The sequence below is a fragment of the Macaca nemestrina genome, chromosome 1, assembly GCF_043159975.1.
Source record: "Macaca nemestrina isolate mMacNem1 chromosome 1, mMacNem.hap1, whole genome shotgun sequence".
NCBI classification, from domain to species: domain Eukaryota; kingdom Metazoa; phylum Chordata; class Mammalia; order Primates; family Cercopithecidae; genus Macaca; species Macaca nemestrina.
The window spans coordinates 131,398,799-131,419,092 of NC_092125.1; the positions used below are offsets into that span (position 1 = coordinate 131,398,799).

General features: G+C 36.3%; 1 protein-coding gene and 1 non-coding gene across 4 annotated transcripts in view; one reads left to right on the plus strand and one right to left on the minus strand.

Annotated features, from left to right (window-relative positions):
- LOC105485485 (olfactomedin 3) overlaps positions 1–20,294 on the plus strand; it is a 203,149-nt gene that overhangs the window by 142,561 nt on the left and 40,294 nt on the right. Inside the window, exons 1-2 of one of the 3 annotated variants that reach the window (XM_011747880.2) lie at positions 13,524–13,657; positions 14,763–15,014. The exons of 1 other annotated variant lie outside the window; for it this stretch is intronic. In XM_011747880.2, the coding sequence (XP_011746182.2) occupies positions 15,003–15,014 (12 nt within the window). In that variant the 5' untranslated portion in view covers positions 13,524–13,657; positions 14,763–15,002. Of the gene's footprint in view, positions 1–13,319; positions 13,658–14,762; positions 15,015–20,294 lie in introns of those variants that run through there. One more of the 3 variants, XM_011747878.3, reaches the window with a different exon arrangement.
- LOC112427370 (U6 spliceosomal RNA) lies at positions 419–525 on the minus strand. The gene has a single exon (XR_003018896.1). It is a non-coding gene; the product is annotated as a U6 spliceosomal RNA (small nuclear RNA).

Here is a 20,294-nt window from a genome sequence, read left to right on the forward strand (position 1 = left end):
CCTAGTGATCCACCCGTCTCGGCCTCCCAAAGTGCTAGGATTACAGGCTTGAGCCACCGCGCCCAGCCTGTTCAAGATAAATTTTTAACTACGTATTTTCTCTGCTTCTATGGAATGTTGATACCTATTTAAAATGGATTACTTTTAAATGTTTTCTGTTAACAATTAGCTCTGGATGACAAGAACTCTGGACCCCCTTTCTGTGCCTGTGGACAATCCTCACTCTCACTTCTCTTACATAGTTGGCCTTTCCCCCAACCCCGCTTTGGTTGTGCCTCCTTATTGTCTACACACATCTGCACTTCACTTAATTCCACAGTCTCTGAGCTGGCTTCCATGGCCCCTTCTACTCAAAGAGTGTTTTCTTTACCAGCTCCTTTTTTCTTGACCAGCTCCTTCTGCATCACTTGGGAGCTTGTTAAAAATACAGAATCTCATACTCTATCCCCAATTTCTTGGACAGGGGCCACACTAACCTTCCCTGTATCATTTCCATTTTAGTATATGTGCTCCTCAAGTGAACACTCTATTCCCAACTTCTGAACCAAAATCTACATTTTCATAAGATCCTCAAGTGATGCATTTGCACCTTAATATTTAAGAAGCACTGGCCCAGACAATTCTTAAACACTTTCTGTTTTGTAAGTTGAATTTTCCTAATCTGAAAATCTAAATCTGAAATGCTCCAAAATCCAAATTTTGAATACCAACATGACGCTCCAAGGAAATGATCATTGGAGCATTTTGGATTTTGGATTTTTGGATTAGAAATGCTCAACTAGTAAGTATAATGCAAATATTTAAAAATCCAGAAAAATTCAAAATCCAAAACACTTCTGGCCCCAAGCATTTCAGATAAGGGACATTCAACTTGTATTGTATTTTGTGAAATCTAGAGGCCACTTTTGTCTTGTTTCTCTCTCTCATCTTTATATCTTATTATTCACAAAATCCTGTGTAATGTGCCTAGCCCATGTCTTATTCTTCCCTAGTCTTTCTGTTATTTCTTATGCTGACACTGAAATGGCCCCCTAACTACTCTCCCAGCTGGCATTCTAACTCCTCACCCACTCCCTAATATTTCGTGAATCTTTTCTGAATGATATTCATCTAAATAGCAAACTGGTTGGGTATCATCAGTTTCTCCCTGAAACTCTGTAAAGACATAGTGGTAGCAATGTTTAATCTTCTCTTTGTAGAGCTAAATGTTTCTGCTACCTCTGTTTCCTACTACCTTTCCAACTCTATTTCCTCTCTCCCTTCCCCCATCATGCATTTTTCACTGCTCCCACTGCAAGCAACTCAGATGTCCTAAATAACATGGGATCTTTCACACTTCAGAAATGAGTTTTCACATGCTGTCACCAGTGCTGAAATGGCCTTTCCTTCCTGATTTTCTTGGGAAATTTATTGAAGCCATGGAAATTCACTATCCCTCTGAAGCCTCCTCTATTCTACCCAAATGGAATTAATCACTAATGGTTTATGACTGTATTAGTCTGTTCTCACATTGCTATAAAGAACTACCTGAGACTGGGTAATTTATAAAGAAAAGAGGTTTAATTGACACACAGTTCTTCAGACTGTACAGGAAGCATGGCTGGGGAGGCCTCAGAAAACTTACAGTTATAGTAGAAGGCAGAGGGAAAGCAGGCACATCTTACATGGCTGGCACAGGATGGCACAGGAGGAAGAGAGTGAAGGGGGAGGTGCTACACGTTTTAAACAACCATGTCTTATGAGAACTCACTCACAATCACAAGAACAGCAAGGGGAAAATTCACCCCATGATTCAATCACCTCCCACCAGGCCCCTCCTCCAACATTGGGAATTACAATTTGATATGAGATTTGGGCGGGGACACAAATCTAAACCATATCAATGACCCATTGCATATTGTACACATTACGAGTCCCATTATATTTAAACTATACTTACAGCTATATTTCTTTCTTGTTCCTGTCAGTATCCCACTAGAATGGGAGATCTTGAGTCAGAGTAAATTGCATTAATTCCTGACCTCTAGCATTTAGTGTCTAGCATATAGAGGATGATCAATAAATCCTTACTGAATGCATAAATGCCTGTTTCATGTTTCACTGTGAAATAGACCTTGCTCTTCAAATAATTCTAAATATATTTTTGGTAGAAAAATATTGACTAACTTATATGGATATTTTAATAGATATTAATGCACATATTATTGAAATGGAAAATATATGAGAGAAAATTTATTTTTTATAGTTGACATATTTATTAACCAGTCCTGTAAGAAAAAGCTATTAATGAGGATCACATGAATAATATACTATGATTATTAAACACCAGTTATGAGGAGTTTCCAGTTTTAAGATCAATAAGTTCTTGAAAACCTTATGGATTGCAATAAAATGTAAATTGTGACCTACACATGCATGTTTCAATGTTCAGATAAGAAAATAGTTGTTTTGTTTTGTTTTAAAGGAGTGTTGAATGAATGGAGAGGTAAATCAAAAGTTCCAAATATGAAGTGCAAAATATTACAATGATCTGTGCTTAAATTGCAGCCATATGGCCCAGGCAATGGTTAAAAATGAGAACACATCAAAATTACCGGGGGAATACTTGGAAACCATACTTAAATCCCACTTCAGTGCAGAATACCTAGAAAGGATTCAGTAAAGTTTGGTGAAAGTGAAAGAGAAGAAAGGAAAAAATACGGATGGAAAAAAAGGAAGAAAAGGAGACCGAGGTAGAAAAGAAGGAAAGATGGATGAAAGTAAGAATGTAAGAGAAGGAAGGCAAGGAGAGAGAAGGGGAAAGGAGAAGGGAAAGGAGAGCATGAGGAGGAGTTAGAATGCTTTGCAAAGTTGATCCATTTTCAATAATGGTAAATAGCTTGACACTCCTCATGTTGTAATGTTTATAAAATGTATATATACCTCTTTGCAGAGACCTAACCAGAAGCCTCTATATTAGATTTAAAGTTTTAGCTCTGTATTTTATGACTTATTATGTGTAAATTTATAATCCAAACTACTTGTTGGATAATATTTGTTTGAAAAAACATTTCATCAGATTTTTTCATGTGGGTCAAGTAACATAAAGAATCTTGAAAGGATTCACATGAACAATTTTGAATATATTTTCTTGATAATGCAAGGTTCTCCAATAACTCAGATATTTCTACATGTCTGTTGTGCTTCTCAAGCAAAATACTGTTTTCCTGACAATGGTTACTTCCTTTTCACAGTCTCTTTACATTCAGTAGCTCTATGTTATGTACTAGGTAAATATCACTATTTTATTTTATTAATGAAAAGAGAGATGAAAATGTAAAGTACTAGGGCAACAGATGTACATTGACAAAGAAAGAGCTAACATATATAAATGTCTTTTGGAGTACAGGACCAAGATCCTTATGACTTAAATTTTATCTTATGTTTACGGCCCGTAGTAAATTTTACTGTCAGTTTCTCTGAGTGAATTAGAAATTTAGATCTGAATTTGTAAAACTAGCTCAAGCATTATCTTTTCCACTGTGGTCTTTCCTGACCATTACACTATGTGATACTAATTCCCTCTTCTTTTACTCCTCCATTATATCCCTATAGGTACTTACAAGCTTGGAATTATTTGAATCCAATATACATAATCACTTGTATTCTGTTACAATCCCAGTTTGATAAATTACTCAAAAGAGAAGGCTGTTTCATATTAATCTTATTTCAGAATAGTACAGTTCCTGCCCCAAAGAATGCACTTGATAAATGTTTAATAGATCAGTGCCTTTAAAGGTCAATGAGAGAGACACAACATACTTCTGCTTATGTTTTTCTGGCAACAGAAAATAATACATAATTAAGCTGGAAAATGTGAAGAGAACAAAAAAAATTAAGTAACAGAAAAAAATCAGCTATTTAATTTTAATAACAAGAGACAACCTTTATCAACACTTTTTCCTTCACTTATTTATTGATAAGTTCAGACATAAGTCACTGGTCTCTTTTCAGATGAGTATTTCCAAAGGAAGTTGTTTTAAAATTGAGTTACTTATGTCCTCCTGAAACAGTTTTTATAACAGTTTTTATAAGGTTAAAAGTGTTTAATTACATTGAAGCCAAAAACGGCAATTTAATGAAGTAAAGGCTTTACACGGCTTCGTCTATGTGGTGGTTATTTTAATGAACCAACCTGAACTGTTTCCGGGAACCTCGCATAAAAATGTGTAACTCTTAGGATGCTTTCAGTGATAAATAGTGCCTGACATTTTTCAACACCATATCTTTAGAGGTTTATATTTAACCGTATTTGTCTGCCCAGAGCTTTCAAAACACAAAATAACCTTTGCTACACATATTGATAAGAGGACGATGATGACAAACAGTGTAACTATGCTACTGCATAAAACCCTACTCTGCAGATCTCCTATTTGCATGAATTTGTTAAAAAGCAGACTACAAATGTAATCCTCTTTCATACTTTGATGTTTGGGGTTGTTTACTACCACCAGATTTTTGGTACCTGCTAAACATACATTTTATATGCCATGAGGGAGATAAGCTTTATGAAACAACTCATAACAACTTTTCAGAAAATTGCACATTTGAAGATCCAGTTTTGTTCTTTCACACAACCACTGAAACAGTCTCCTCACTGATCACCAGGCAATTTCCCAATCTCTTTAAAATTTCTCTTTCTAAACAATTTCTTCCAGAAAAGCCTTTGGCAATAATTTAACACTTCAGTCTGCCCTAGGGAGTAGGGTGAATTAGAGAAGTCTGAAAATAGATTGCAGTGAAAATAAAGCAGGGGGACCAAGTCCTTACCTGAGTGTCAGTGCCTCCCTGGTGAGAGCTTTGCTCCATCACATTCAAAGATAAACTCAATAAGTGAAGACATGTTGCTTTTAATTTTTGTGCTTAGCTTTTAGCACTGACTTACTGATAGAGCATGTAAATAACTAACCTATAATGCTTCACTCATATAAGTCTAATTATTTTAAAAAGACAAAATTTGAAATCAATATTGGCTTTTTTTTTTTGCAGAACTATGATAGTGAGTGTGTGTATGAGACACAGTGAGATAGCATAGCTAACAACATACTATCTGGGATCTGACTTGGGGGTTCATATACTGGCCCTGTCATTTATTAGCTGTGTGACCTTATCTAATGTGTTTCACCTCTCAGTGTCTCAGTTCCTTAACTATAAACTGGTTACGATAACAATACTAACTCATCAGGTTTGTCTGAGGATTAAACAACTTCATACATACAAAGTTCTTAGCATAGTGCCTGCCTGATGGGTTTAAATAAGGAAGCATCTCAATAAAACATAGGATGGGCACATTTTATATTCTTTCTAGAATGTTTGAAGTCAATCCATATGAATAAACCATATTAGAAAGATGAATATTTAAACTCTAAAGATAAACTTTTATATTGTTAATTTACTCCAAAGTTTGATGAACTTCGCTTTTTTGTCACTAACATCTGTCCTTATGCTTTCTTCCATGAAGATGGGTAGAAGATGCATATAGTTCTTTTGCATAGTGGTGGCAAACATTGATTGAGCACTGATCATGTTCCAGGCCCTGAAACAGGGCTTTCTATGTAGCAGTTTATTTTATCTTCACAAACACAAAAGAGCATCTCTTATTTTCCCCAACTTACACATGAGAACACCACAGCTCTGGGAGGTCACATGGCTAGTCATCTACTAGTGCCAGAACACGGAGTGAAAGGGTACATGTGAGACTGCAGGGATAGAGACTGAGCTCTTGAGAGCGGCACTATATTATGAAAGGGGCTAGATAGGAAATTCAGTTTAATAGCTTTATTTCCTATTTGAAGAACCTAAGCCCCAAAGCAAGGTAGTGACTAAGCTGAAGGTTTCTGTCACACCACTCTGCATTCTTCTTTTTTATTTCTGGACTAATCCTGGATTTATATTTTCCCACATCTTCAATTTTGAGTAGAAAGAGAAAAAAAAATGTTTGCCGTGAATATATTTCTCTCCCACACATCCATTTTTTCTCCTTTGAAGTAGCAACAACAGCTGCCAACGGAGGATCCCCTGGGCTTCTAGAGCATCAGTCAGCTTCACAGATGAAGACAAAGATGAGAAGACAGAAATCCTTCCTTTAAAGAACTTTGCAAATGTTTTTCATTCTAAATTCATTCTTTCATTAGTGAGTACTTTTAAGACAATACTGAAACCTCAAGGCAAAAATGACAAAGCACTGATTCTAGGACCTACAAGTGGTCCCTAATTGGTTGCCAAGGGCCAAATTGAAGGAGATTTGGTTCAAAGGAGACTCAGATCTCTAGCTTCTCTAAACCATTTTTTTTAAATCTGTCTTTTCTTTTTAAATTGTATCATATTTATTGAGGGTGTACAACATGATACTTGATATACATATAGATAGTGAAATGGTTTTTTAAAAATATTCTCTACATACCATACATTTCCTTCTACCACCCCTATGCTATTAGAGAAAAATTCGGCTAGCCAAAGGCAAGAGGAAGAAAAGATTGCTTCCATATTTATGTAGGGTTCCAGTGACCCTTGAGGCTTATCAATAGAAGACAGAATCAAAGTCAGAGCTAGTACTTCTTTGCTTAGACCAAAAGTGCTTGCATTCTACATGTGAAAAATGGAAGGAAAAAATATATGTAACTATAAGCATAATGTTTCAATACTTTTCACTATCCATTACCCATGTATAGATCCATCATGCACACGTAAAAACATACATGCAAAACACAATACTGGAATATATTGTACCGGTTTGTTTTGCAAGAATAAGCTGTACTGTGTATTCACACTAAAAATGGTTTCTTTTTTAAACTGACAGCAGGCGAGGCATTAAATAGTAACATATTCATTTTTCCATTTCTCTCATAAATATTTATTGTGAAACTACTGTGTGCTAGACATTCTTCTAGGCTAAAAATACTCCAGTAGAGAAACCAGGAATCATTTCTCCCTCATGGAGCTTGATTTCTGGTGGAAAAAAACATAAGCAAGATGTATAAATAAAATATATAGCATGCTAACTAGTTCTAAGGAGAAAAAAAGTAAAGCAGAAAAGACAATATAAAGCAACCAGGTGACAAGAGTAGACATTTTAGATAGTGTGGCCAGAAAAGACCTCACGGGAGATGATCTTGGCAGGAAAGAGAAAAAGAAGTGAGAAGATATTTGAGAGATTGCAATTCCACAAGAGAAGAGCAAGTGGAAAGGCCCTAAGGTAAAAGATTGCCTTTCTCTCTGAGAAACAGCCAGGGGGCCAGAGTGGCTCCAGTGGAGTTGATAAAGGGGGGAACTGAAAGAAATGAAATCAGAGCGATAAGAGGAGGTCAGATTATGTAGAACTTTACAATGCAAGCTAAATATTTTGACCTTGACCATGAGAGAGAAGGGAATCTAGGCATTGGAATAACATAATTTGATTCATGTTTTAACAAGATAATGTCAGTTTGCAGCAATAACAGATGGGCTGAAGTGATACAAAGTCAATAACTTGTGACTTTTGTAACAATCCAGATGAAAGACAATGGAGGCTTGAAGCAGCACAGTGGGAGCGGAGATGGTGCAAAATACTTGAATGTTGGATATATTTTGAAAGTAGACACTAGCTGACTGAATTGATAAGAGATGTGGAGGAAAACACATTAAAATTGAAACTTAACTTTTTGGCCTGAGCAAATTAACCATAGTGTTGCCAATTAACTGAAATGGGGAGACTGCAGGAATGGCTGCTTGTGTATTTTTGTTGTTATTTGTTTGGTGTATTTTTCTTTTGTTTTCTTTTCTGGGGTTGGGGGAGCCATAACAGGAGTTCACTTTTTCAATGTGCTCAATTTAAGATGTTTATTAAACATTGAAGTGGAGATGTCAAGTAGAAAATTGGATATGCAGGTCTGAATTGATAGGAGAGGTTTGCTGGGAAAAAATGAATTTGGAAAGCATTAGCATATGGATGAGGAAGAATCAGCAAATGACACTAAGGAAGAGAGGTCATAAAATTGGAGGAAGACTAGTGAGTGTGGCATCCTGGAAGCCAAGTGAAAAAATTATTTCAAAAAGGAGAAAGTAAATTCTCATGAATGCTGCCCATAGGTTAAGAAAGTTGGGGACTGAGAATTGACTGCTAGATTAGCAATCTGGGGGGTCACTGGTAGCCTGATGAAAGCAGTGTCAGCGGAGTGGAGAAGTGTAAACAAAAATGCAATTGGAAGAGAGAACTTGAAAATGGTGAGTATAAACAATTCTTTCAAGAGGGTATGCCGTAAAGGAAGAGTGTGAAATGGTGGAATTACTGGAGAGAAAATAAGATCAAGAACGTTTGTTTGTTTGCATAAAGTAGGAAAAGTATGGTGGTATTTACATGATGCTGGGAATGATCTGCTAAAGAGGGAAAATGTATTGATGCTGGAAAAAGAGGAAATAAGAATTGTCTTTGAGTAGGTCAGAGAGATATAAGCTAGGGCAGTCTACTCAAAGGGTGGGTCAAAAATTGCAGCATCAGCAACATCTGGGAGCTTGTTAGAAATGCAAACTATTTTGTTCTGTCCTAAAGTTAAATCAGACTCAGGTGAGACCTAGAAATTTGGGTCTTAACAGGCTTGCAAGTAATTATTATGCATGATTGTCCAAAATAACTGATGTGTTGCACAGAGGAGAGAGCTACCTTATCTAGGAACACAGTCAATTTATCCACGGCAACCAAATGGAAGGTACAGTATGTGGGCACAGGTGAGGAAGTGAGCAGATGTGGTAGTGGGACCTTATGGAAGTTTTCTAGTAATTACTTCGACTTTTCAATGAAGAAGGAAGCAGAAATAGCAATCAGTCCCTTTCCTCTACTTTGATTTTATTAGCCCCAGAGCCACAGACTGATGGTGTCATGCCGCAAAGTTATATTATTCTCTTCACCCAAGGTGACTGAATTGCAAGACAGCCTATACTCCAAGCTCCACTCAGCTACCCCTTTGCAAAGCTACAAAACTTTCTACCTTCTCTAGGCCTTATTGTTCCTTCAGCCGGTCTATTCCTTTTGGCCGGCTCAAATCATGGTATTTCTTATCAAAATTAGGGTTGCCATTTATTTTACATTGGACATACTATAGACACTTCCAAAATATATCATCTCATTCAGTCTCTCAAATAACCATTTCACAGTGGTACTTCTATCTTCATTTTACAGGTAATAAAATGGAGACTGAGAGACTAACTTAGTCAATGGTATCTTTCTAGTAAGTGGAAGAATCTGGAGGGTGACTCACTAAACTGCTTTTGAAGTGCCACGGGAGCTGGAGAGCTGTTTATGTACCTGGTCGTTCTCAAACCACATCCCATCCAGGGTATCCAGCATTCCCCAGGTGATTTCAACACAAGTACTCTGTCTTCCACCTTCTTCTATTTTATGCTACTCTTCCTATTTTTCCTGCTTAATGTGCTAACAAGAGCCCACTGTTTTTCTCTAGAGGTCACTCTGGTTTAATCAATCATTACAGTTCATTTTTCGGTGTTCTACCCAATTGCCGTCCTCCTTCTTATCTCTTTTTTTCCTTCTCCTCCTCCTCCTTCTTCAACAATTTCTTCAGCCGATATTTGTACCTTTGCAACTATATCTAATAAACCACTTTCCCCTCTGCCTGAAGACATTCACAAATTTAAATTTTGGTTTAAATAATAAAAATAAAGTACGAGTACACTATTTCTTCTTAAAGTTTCTACTGCTTAGCAAAAGCAATCTAAGTCTCCTCATTTTACCTAAAGTCAAACGTTTAGGTCACAATTACCTCATTAACTGTTTATTTTCTACCATATTTTATGTGGTCGTCAGGTTTTTTTCATGTATTTGATTTTTCATATCTACCTAAGTTGTGTTTTCTGGAAACCTTCCCACATCTACCATACATACAGTCTCAAACTAGGAAATATGTATTATTATATGTCTGTGTAGGGTCATTAAAGCAACATTTAACTTTTGTTCTACAAATAAAAGAAAAAATGAAATTCTAATGACAGAACATGCCAATATTATGTAAATTACCTATTACTAATTCTCACTCATTATTTATTTGCTTGTTAATTATTTACTATATAAGTCTATCATGAAATATACTCTCTGGGTAATAAAAAGGATAGGCTACTATAAAAAATCTAATGAATAAATATATTAATCAATAGCTTTCAGCATTCCATGAGCAATAATGCACAATTGAAGGTTATATAGTTATTGATCCACTATGAAATTCTACAAAGATAATAAGTGTGTGGTGTGTAGTCAGGTCACATTTTGTGTGAGATTATTAGATTTAGTAATATTTCACTATTTACTAGTGATAGAGAGATTTTGGTTTGCCATTTTTAAGGAAAACTGTGTAAGTAATTAAGTTTATAGACTGCCATGAATTGAATAAATGAAAATCATGGTAGTTTTAAAGCTGCATTTTAAAGTTAATCATTTCTTTTTTTCATACATGTATGACACATTACTCTCACTAGTCCATTAAGTTGTTGTGGCCTAGGGAAATTAATTCTTTTCTGAACTCTAGGTGTGGGGCACATCATCATCCAGTGACCCTCTGTACTATAGGTAATGCATATCAGCTGCAATAAATTCTATCTTCTTCATAAAGTTATCCTTCTACCTGTGTATCTTACGCTGAGGATTGACACTCATCATCCAAACCCCAAAACTAAAAGTGCTCCCAGGCAATTTCCACTGTCTCACATTTATTCAGTCACTAAGGACTGCCAATTGTTGTGCAAACCTTTATGGAATTCATCCTTTTGAACCTCACTGACAGTTCATTATTTCAGGACCTCGTCGTCTCTTGCCCAAACTGTGAGAATATACCTCTAAGTGACCTTCCTGTCTCTGATATGCTTTGCACTTTCTGTAGCCCCCGCCTGCCTATCCTGCATCATAAAAATGACAAAGCAATGATTCACAACATAAACCTAATGATCTTACTGCTTTGCTTTAAACTCTTGAATTACATACAAGATAAAGTCCAAACGCTTTGGGGTGACCCTGAAGCCCTTGGAGCTGGTCACAGCCAGCATTTGCAGCCTCATCTCATTGCCAGTGGTAATATCATTACCACTCACACTATGCTTGTGGAACTTCCACAAGTACTGAGTTGCTTGCCCTGAACACAGTCCGCTACTTCTAAATAGGCTAATCCCTTCTCCCATTTGCAAACTGGGACTCAACTTTTCAAATGGATATCACTTCAGTAGACTACGAGAGTACTAACTAGTTAGCTCTTTGCAAATTTCAGTTATTTTAATTTCCCACAACTAATAATTATTGTAATTTGAGCTTTTCTACTTCAATGTGTGCCGTTTAAACCTGTTCTAAAACAACGCAGTTTAACTTCTATGTTGTTCATAAACATCGCCAAATCATAAACTTTCACCATTGTTCTACTTCAATTCTTTAGTATAGTAATTTGCATCTCTGGAAAATTACAAGAAGTATTCCATTTGTATTGTTTTTCTCTATTTCTTCCTTTCTTTATAATTTGCAAATCAGAGCACTGTTTTTCCCTGACAATCTTACATTCTTCTAAAAATGCTATTATTTTGTGAACTGATAGTTCATTAATAAGTATAATTACCATCTGCCACCTCATTTCTTAAATTATCTAGTAATTATATGTATATTGTCTTTCAATTTTGGAAATTAAGCTCTTGAAAAGACACCCCCCTTCTTTATTAAAGTAAGGTAGAGTTCCAGGTGTATTTTTCAACATTAGATTTGTAAATCCACTTTGCTTTTTGTCATTACCACATTGTAATACTAATGTAAAATTTCACAGGACTTTCTGCTAAATTTAATACATAAAGTACTGTGACTTTATTGGTTTTTCATATGGCATGATTTTTGAAAGAATAGAAAAGTAATAACATTTGGTTTTCTGGGCACTGTGGTTAAAAAATAAGAATCAATTGAAGTCATTTGGATATATTTTGAAAAAATAAAATGGCCTGGATTCTAAGCTAATAGTTGCAAGGAAGATTTGAGGAGTCTCTTAGCATCCACCCCAGTTTAAAGCTGTTTTTGAGAATAAAGTATACACACACTATAAATATGTATCTCTTTCAATTTTATTAAGGATATTTTATTTATTTCTCCTGCCAAAACTGTTTAAGAAAAATATACATCTTTGGCTGAAGATTTCAAATACAAACAAGTCCAAAATTCTCCCAAGAAATCAAAACAACATTTTTCCTTTTTGTAACCAATTTCTTTTCATTCATCCATATTTTGTTTTGTGTCCTCTCTTTATATTTTTATTTTAAAGCACATATATTGGATAAGACAAAGACCTCTGATTTCTTTCATTTGGAACCTGAGATTTGGATGTGGGATATTTATAGTATTTATGAAACTAATATAATAAAGTTATCCATAAACCCTGGATTCTATATACCACACTTGCTAATGGAATCTAATACACAGATCATTGAATTTGAGAGTTGGAAGGGGCCTTGTAGAGCATGTTTTCCAACACCCATATATTGTAGAAAAAACTGAAGCCAAGGAATCTTATCACTGGCCAGTCACATGGCTAACTAGAGGAGAACAAAGGCTAGATCCCCAGACTTCCTGAGTCCAAGTCCTGTGCCCTTTATACTAAATCACATGTTCTCTCAAGATACAGACTTTCCATATCAGTCCATCATTCCTCACAAACTGAAAATAGAGTTAACTGAGTTTCCTGTGTGACTGAACACCTACGAAGCAAAGCCTTCATTCTCCAAAGCAAAACTGGAAACATATAAAATTTCTGTAACAGAAGTTTTTCTGCAAGGCTGCCTTTTCTGTCTGTTCAGGTCTAAGATGCCTAAAGGTAATGTTTGCCACAAGCAGTAGCTATTAATCTTTGACTATATTTTTAAAGCAATGATGCTAATTTTAGTTTACTTTCTTAAAAAAAACCAATTATCTCTTACTTTCAATATGATCATCTTGAAAATTATTTGCAGAGTTTATTTTCATGTTCTTCCTAAAAGCACTCTATCCTTGCCCAGAGAAATCTGTAGATATTAAATTTGGTGTTGAAATGTGCACTTTGGCAGACCTCCATTTAAAGGTGTGGGTTTGATTCTCATCAGTCAACAATAAAAAAATGAAAGATAAATGAAAGATAAAAAGTAGCTGATTATACTTACACAAACCCCAGAGGAAATGGATTCTGTTGATATGAACTAACTAAAGTGGAGCTGGGAAAGCTCAAGTTTCAGCCTCCCTCCAGCCTCTGCTCTCTGATAATTACCAACCAAGCCTATCAAGAATATTTTGTTTGATGATCCAAGTCTGGCAAGGGAGGAAAAAGAAGGGCAGGGCACTTCCCACGAGGATGGGGGAAGGATGTTCCGTAAGCTTTCCTGGGTGATTAGAGCTGGGGAAGTTGATCTCTTTTCATGCTGTAGATGTGGCGCGCTGCAGTCACGCCTCCCGCTGCCAGCCCGGCACTGGGATCCTAATCAGTCACTATGAAAACTCATTAGCTCCACAGCAATGAGTCTTCCACTGCTGAAGCTTGGCGCTGTGCTTAGTACCATGGCAATGATCTCAAACTGGATGTCCCAAACTCTCCCATCCTTGGTGGGACTGAACACCACGAGGCTGTCGACTCCGGATACCTTAGTAAGTTACTGCGGTGGGTTTGGCCATCTTGAGAAGTAAGTGCATTTAGTGGGCTTTGTTTGTAAATTGCAAAGGCTAAGATTTTGCTTCTCCCTTTACAGGTCAGCTTCAAAAATGTGGTATCTATGTGGTAACTCTCATCATAGATATTTCTTTATGAACACTTTATAGTTACACCCCAAAAATGGACTGCTTGAGAAATAAGCTATGAAAGAGAATACTAGAGTCATTAAATTCTTAAGGATGAAAAGCTTTAACTATATTACTTGGAAGCTTGGGCAATTCTTAAAAATATATACATATGCTTTGTTTCTTATTCTTTTACTTAATATCTGTAAAAATCTTCATAATTTTTCCCACAAAGTAAGCTACGAAGTATATTCTGTCAAATCTAGTTTTACTACAGCAGATTCTTCCTTGGAATGCAATGCCTGTGACTATTTGCAATGAATTCACTCAAAGAAACTAACATCTTTTAAGCATAAATGAATTAAAAAACTCACCAATTTAAAGCCTGCCCAAAATTCCTTTAAGAAAGCTAAGAAACATGAACAATAGAAAACTAACTTGATAAAAACATCTTCCTGTATTTTTAATATTTTATGAAGACTTCCTATCACAAGACTATCTTGTATAATCTTCATTCATTTAAAATTAATGGCTTTTTAATCCTCCCTACATTCTAACAAAGTATTTCCTGATAGTTTGAAGCAACGTTCAGTGAGCAACATGTTCGACATTTCAAACAAAAATGAAAACTATTGTTTTTTGAAATAGAAATTTACAAATTCAGATAAAAGGAATTTATTAGAAAATAATTCCTCTGCCCTGAAATAAAAGGTACAGAAGCAAAACTAGGGGTTTTTCACTTTCATGTGGGTTACTCCAGTGGATCAGAAAAAGTCAGATATAAAAAGAAGAGTAGCCCTCCATTTCCAAGTGCTATTTGCAGTTACTAATAATAAACTATCAACCAATGTTACTTAACTGAGTATAGTCTGACCAAATAATTACATAATTTTCCAGAATCTCCCAGTGCTTAAGGCACCAGCAGAGCACATACAAGCCACACTTTGACCTGCTTTTACATTTTCATTTCCCTTAGGTTACTTATGGAACCCCACAGCCTCCACTGCTGAGATTCTCTTCCCTACCTGCATGAAGTGGCCCGACAGGAAGGATGTAAATGATATTTGGAGTTATAAAGAAAGCAAGATAGACATCAATAAACAATTACAAAACATAGATTTATATTATCTAATATTTACTGAGCCAATTTTTTTTCAATGTCCAAGTACCTGATTTCAGCAACATCATTGTTGAATTCACTCATGCAGGATAATGAATGCAAACTGAGGTACTAATGAATGAGTTATATTTCAAACTTGGCACCTTAATTCTGACATGTATTTTTTTATGTATATAGACATTAGCTTGGTTTTTTTTTTTTTATTGTTGACTGATGAGAATCAAATTTTCAAAATTATACATGATTCTCTTAGGAGTTCTAGTTATCTTGCAAGTGAATAAAATACCTTTACTTACTGATTGAAAAATTGTTAGCTGAAAAATATAAAGCATTGTTGTATGTGTGTGTATGTTTTGACAGACAATTCTTACTTTTGATCCCTCCTCTTTGCAAATAAAATAAAATAAAATAACAAAAACAGAAAATGTAGAAAAGTTTGCACTATGGCTACTGATAATAAATCAGTAAATGGTATTCACTGGAATGGAGAAAACCTTTTTTTGGATTTTCTTTTTTTTTATTTTTAGTATGCTTTACAGAAGAGCAATGCCTGTGACATTTCCCTAATTATCCAAATGAGTGCTCATACTTTAAGATTCCCATGGTGAAGAATGAATGCATCAGTATCTCTTAGACTAAGAACATAAAATGTTAATGATAGAAAGGTGGAAAGGATCTTTGAAACCATCAAGCCAGTTATGTTCATATTATTTTTAGCAGCAGATTTTTTGTGTGCAAATTAAATCTTATATGTGCTAAATAAATATTTTTCAATAAAACAAAATGAAATTTCAAAATATAAAAGAGGTCATGGGTGGGATAATAAATGATTGGAAGAGGCATTTACTGGACCTCCACCATGTGTTATCTCCTCACACAATCAAATCCTTGCCTCAGTCAAGATATCTCCTTAGAAGTCTTAGGACTCTCAAGAGTTTAGCTGGAAATACGACTGATCTAATTCAGTCTCCTTATTCTACAAATGGGGAGACTAACTAGAAATATGTAAGCCACCAATCAGATTTTCCCCATTTGGTTAATGCCAGAGCCAAGTGTAGGGCCAAGTTACATGACTACCTCCCTACTCAACAAAGTCATTTCACCATTGCCTTTGCCAGTCATTGGCCCTCTTGGTGCTGGGTGCCCCACTAGGTTCTCACTACCCTTCTCGGATTGTTTCCATGTCCCCAGATTCTTCTTCTTTCCCTCCTACACACCAACACCTTCATCCTTTAAAGTATATTTTCTCATCTCCCTTGCCTCACAGAGTTGGAGAAAAGCTATACTCTCAATTATGTCATAACCATTCCCAAAGTTTTTGCATTTATAAAGAAGAAAAAAAAACCCTCCTTTGTTGGCATTTTAGGCATGTGGCAAAGCAGTGAAAGTGGTTCTTTTGCTTAGCGGATTCTTCCTGCTGCCTCTCAAATAATTCCAAGGGACCCTTACGGCTGCTTCCACATGGAGGGCCAGCAAAACTCTTCCCTTAGATGGAAGGGTTGACAGCTCCCTGGCTCACTAGGTATTGCTGTAAAGTAGTAAACCAGCTCCTCTCATCAATTTTCTCATTCCATGTTCTCACTTTAAACAGTATGAATGGGATGAGCCTGCAATATACTACATGCACACGCACACACACACATAGGTCTTGAAATCTGAATGTTCATGGAATATGCAGAGGTTAAAAAAACAGATTAACATAAATACAATGGTTTAAGAAAAGGAGATTTATACAAATATGATCATAGTCGTTTTTTAAAATGATAGTTTCAAATGACCTGGAAAAAGAAAATCAGGAAAAATAGGATTTAAATCATTAAATGGCAATTAAATCTATTTATGGCAGGTGCCTCTGAAACGGGGCACATTTGATTATCTCAAAAGTTGAAAGGGGTTTTTAAATTTCCAGGATGTTTTTATTAGTAAATAGTTAAATACAACTCCTTATTAGGGGAATAAGCTCCCTCTTGTTTTACTCAGAATCTTGAAACATTCCTTTGTCCTTTTTGTTGGTCCTGTTTTCTTTCTGTTTTATTCCCCTTCCAATCTATCCACTGGGCCTATCAGCCTTTGGAGACATTGGTTTCTGAGCAGAGGAAGCCTCAGCTCTCAGAAGGCTCTGGCTCCCTCTGGCGCGTCTCTTGAATGCAGAGTAACTTCCCCTTGAGGCTGAGCTTCTGAGAAATCCCCCACGCTGTGGGCTTCACACCAGGAAGACCCCGGGAAAGAGCAATTTAAAAAGTTGAGGACATTCAGCAGACACCCGCTGTTCTCAAATAGTCAGCCCAACTGCTGTGGTGGGAAGAGGCCTCGAAGGAACCTGTGGGCATGTCATTTGTTTTGGTACATTTTCAAAGGTCTAGCTGGCTTCTCCTCATGAATAACTACTTAGATGAGTTAGTCAATTTAGAGTTCTGTAAAATGAGTAGAATACCCTGAAATGAACTGTCGTCAATATCTTCTAATTTTCTTAACCTCAATTAACCAATGTGTTTTAGTCCTGGATGAAGATATTTGATTTAACTGATTTGTCTATGACTGTTTTTTCCCCCCAAATTCTGTTTTTCTTCCCTAAACTCTTAGGTAATGCTCATTTTGTGATAGAGCAACTGAATGAATTAAGGAGGGGAGCCAGGTGAGAGAACAGAATGGCAAATCTTGATGGTGACAGAGAATATGATCATTGCTTTCTTATAGAAGAATCATCATGTGAATAAGAGAGTAGATTTATTCTAGTTTTATTTATTCTGTAGATTTATTTATTCTAGTAGATTTACTCTGAAGCAAAAGTAAGGCCAAGGAAGGAAAACTGCAGAGAGAGAAGTTTGGCTCATGCCCCTCTGCTTTTCTTCAGTGGAGGGGGCTGCCTATAAAGCAGGGAAATCCCTTTCACTCAGAGGTCCAATGGAAACACAAGGAGAATTTGGAGATGTTCCATTGTGTGGAAAGACATGGGACAAAATATGACTTCTAAGGAACTTCCTAACTGTAAGTCATTGTGATTTCCAAAGGGCATGAGCAGAGGTGACCAACCTAAATTTATTATTATTATTATTATTATTATTATTATTTTTAAAGACGGTCTCACTCTGTTACCTAGGCTGTAGTGCCATGGCACTATCTCGGCTCACTGTAGCCTCGACTTCTCAGGCTAAAGCCATCCTCCCACTTCAGCGACCCCCCACCCCACCCCACTGGGTAGCTGGGACTATAGGCTACCACGCCCAGCTAATTTTTGTATTTTTCCTAGAGATCGGGAGTCTCATTATGTTGCCCAGGCTGGTCTCAAACTCCTGGGCTCAAGCCATCCACCCACCCCAGCCTCCCAAAGTGTTAGGATTATAGGCCTGAGCCGCTGCACCCTAATCTAAATTTGATTTTTGTTTGTTATTATTATTATTATTTTGCTTTTATAGTTGTTTTTTCTTAAAGCCTGGAGGTTTCCTTCAGTGAAGAATATGAATTTCTTATTCAGTCCTAAGCATTCTTACAAGTAATAGCAAGAAAGCTACTATGCAGTGACATCTTTATTAACACATCCTCCAGAACACAGCTTCTTTTGGCGTGGTCTGTCGACATCTCTCTAATTCCTGTCCTCACGTTTCTCTTGTCTCCACAACTGAAGTCATTAGCATGCTAAACCACATGCCAGTCTCTGGGACCAAGCCTATCTTCAGACAGAAAATTTATCAGAGATTTTTCATCACTCAGGTATCTCCACTCTAAATCAAATAAGCTTTAATAAACAGACTTATTTAGGCTTTATTTCCTCCATCTGTACACCACTTTCAGTAGCTATGTCCCTTTTTGTCCTTTTTATGAAATACCCAGAAAATCAGCATAATACAAAAAATGTAGCAATATTCAATCACTTGATTTTCTTCTGTTCAAAGGATCAGAATTCTCTTACTTTACCTGTCCCTCCATCTAGAACCTGATAAATGATTGCCGTGCCTTCCACAGGAATATCTGACTATATATTGCAGAGCCTTTACTGCTATCTGTTCCTCTGGGTTACCAATGGCTACTTGTTTCCATACTGTTTGGATAATGCCCTCTACCTGCCTGGGTACGTCTCTTCTCATCAACTACAGTAGGACCTGTCTTCTCTATACCAGTGTTTATGGTTACTGGTGAAGGGACATAGATGATCTATCTACATTTATCCAAAGAGGATAAGCATAAAAAGCTCTGGGCTAGAAACTGGGGAAAGCTGGTATAAGTCCTATATATGAGATTAACTAAATGGATGACTTGGAAAAACATGTGTAAATTCTTTAAGTCTTAGTTTCCAGTTTCCTCATAAGTAAATTTAAATACTGTCTATTTCTAAGGATAAGGGAGACTGAAACAATAGAAGATATTTTATGAGCAAAAAATCTATTGAAATGCAAGTTAGTTTGATTACTTTTTACTTTTACCTGTCAAGCCTCAAGATCCTTCTTTCCTATTACAAAGCCCCTGAAGCTTTAGAACTGTCATACAGTAGCTTTATATTTATAAAGCAGAGCTTTGTAACTAAGTTACAAGCAAATAATCCAGATTTGAAATACAATTGTTAAAATTATAATTTTAATTCTATTTAGAGCATTCTTAAATATTTTATGAGTTTTACAATAGTAAAAACTGCTCAATACTTCATTTAATTCTTCCAATTAACACGAAAGGTTCAAAGAGAACTGCATCAGTAATCACTGTGATTATTAATGCTTTGGGTACCAATAAACTATATGTACCCTCCAGGTCTAAGCACTGAGCTTCACAGCAGTTCAGAAAATGCTACCAAGGTTATAATCATTACATATGAAAGGGGATTAAAATAATTGATGGTGTAGTGTGGTGGTTAAATTTCAGTCTCTATTGGGAGGCTGAGGTAGGTAGATAGCTTGAGCCCAGGAGTGCGAGGTTAGCCTGAGCAACATGGTAAAACCCCATCACCAAAAAGATACAAAAATTAACTGGGCATGATGGTGTGTGTCTATAGTCTCAACTACTCAGGAGACTGTGGTGGGAGAATCACTTGAATTCAGGTGACAGTGGTTGCAGTGAGCTGAGATCACCCCACTGCACTTCAGCTTGGACAACAGAGTGAGACCCTGTCTCAAAAAAAAAAAAAAAAGTTTCAGTCTCTGAAATAAGACTATCCGAGTACAAAGCCCAGGTCTGCTTAAAATGCAGATTTACACAAACCTCCCTACTCGCTGATACTCCCTGCCTGACTTTGAAGAAGTTCCTTTGTGTCTCTGTTTCCTCATCTGTATAATGGGCAGAATACTACCACCTAATCCATGGGGGTTTTATAATATTCAAAAGCCATAGCACATATGAACTGCCAGGTAATGAATAGAACTCCATTAATGATTGCTCTTACTATTGTATGTTTTATTG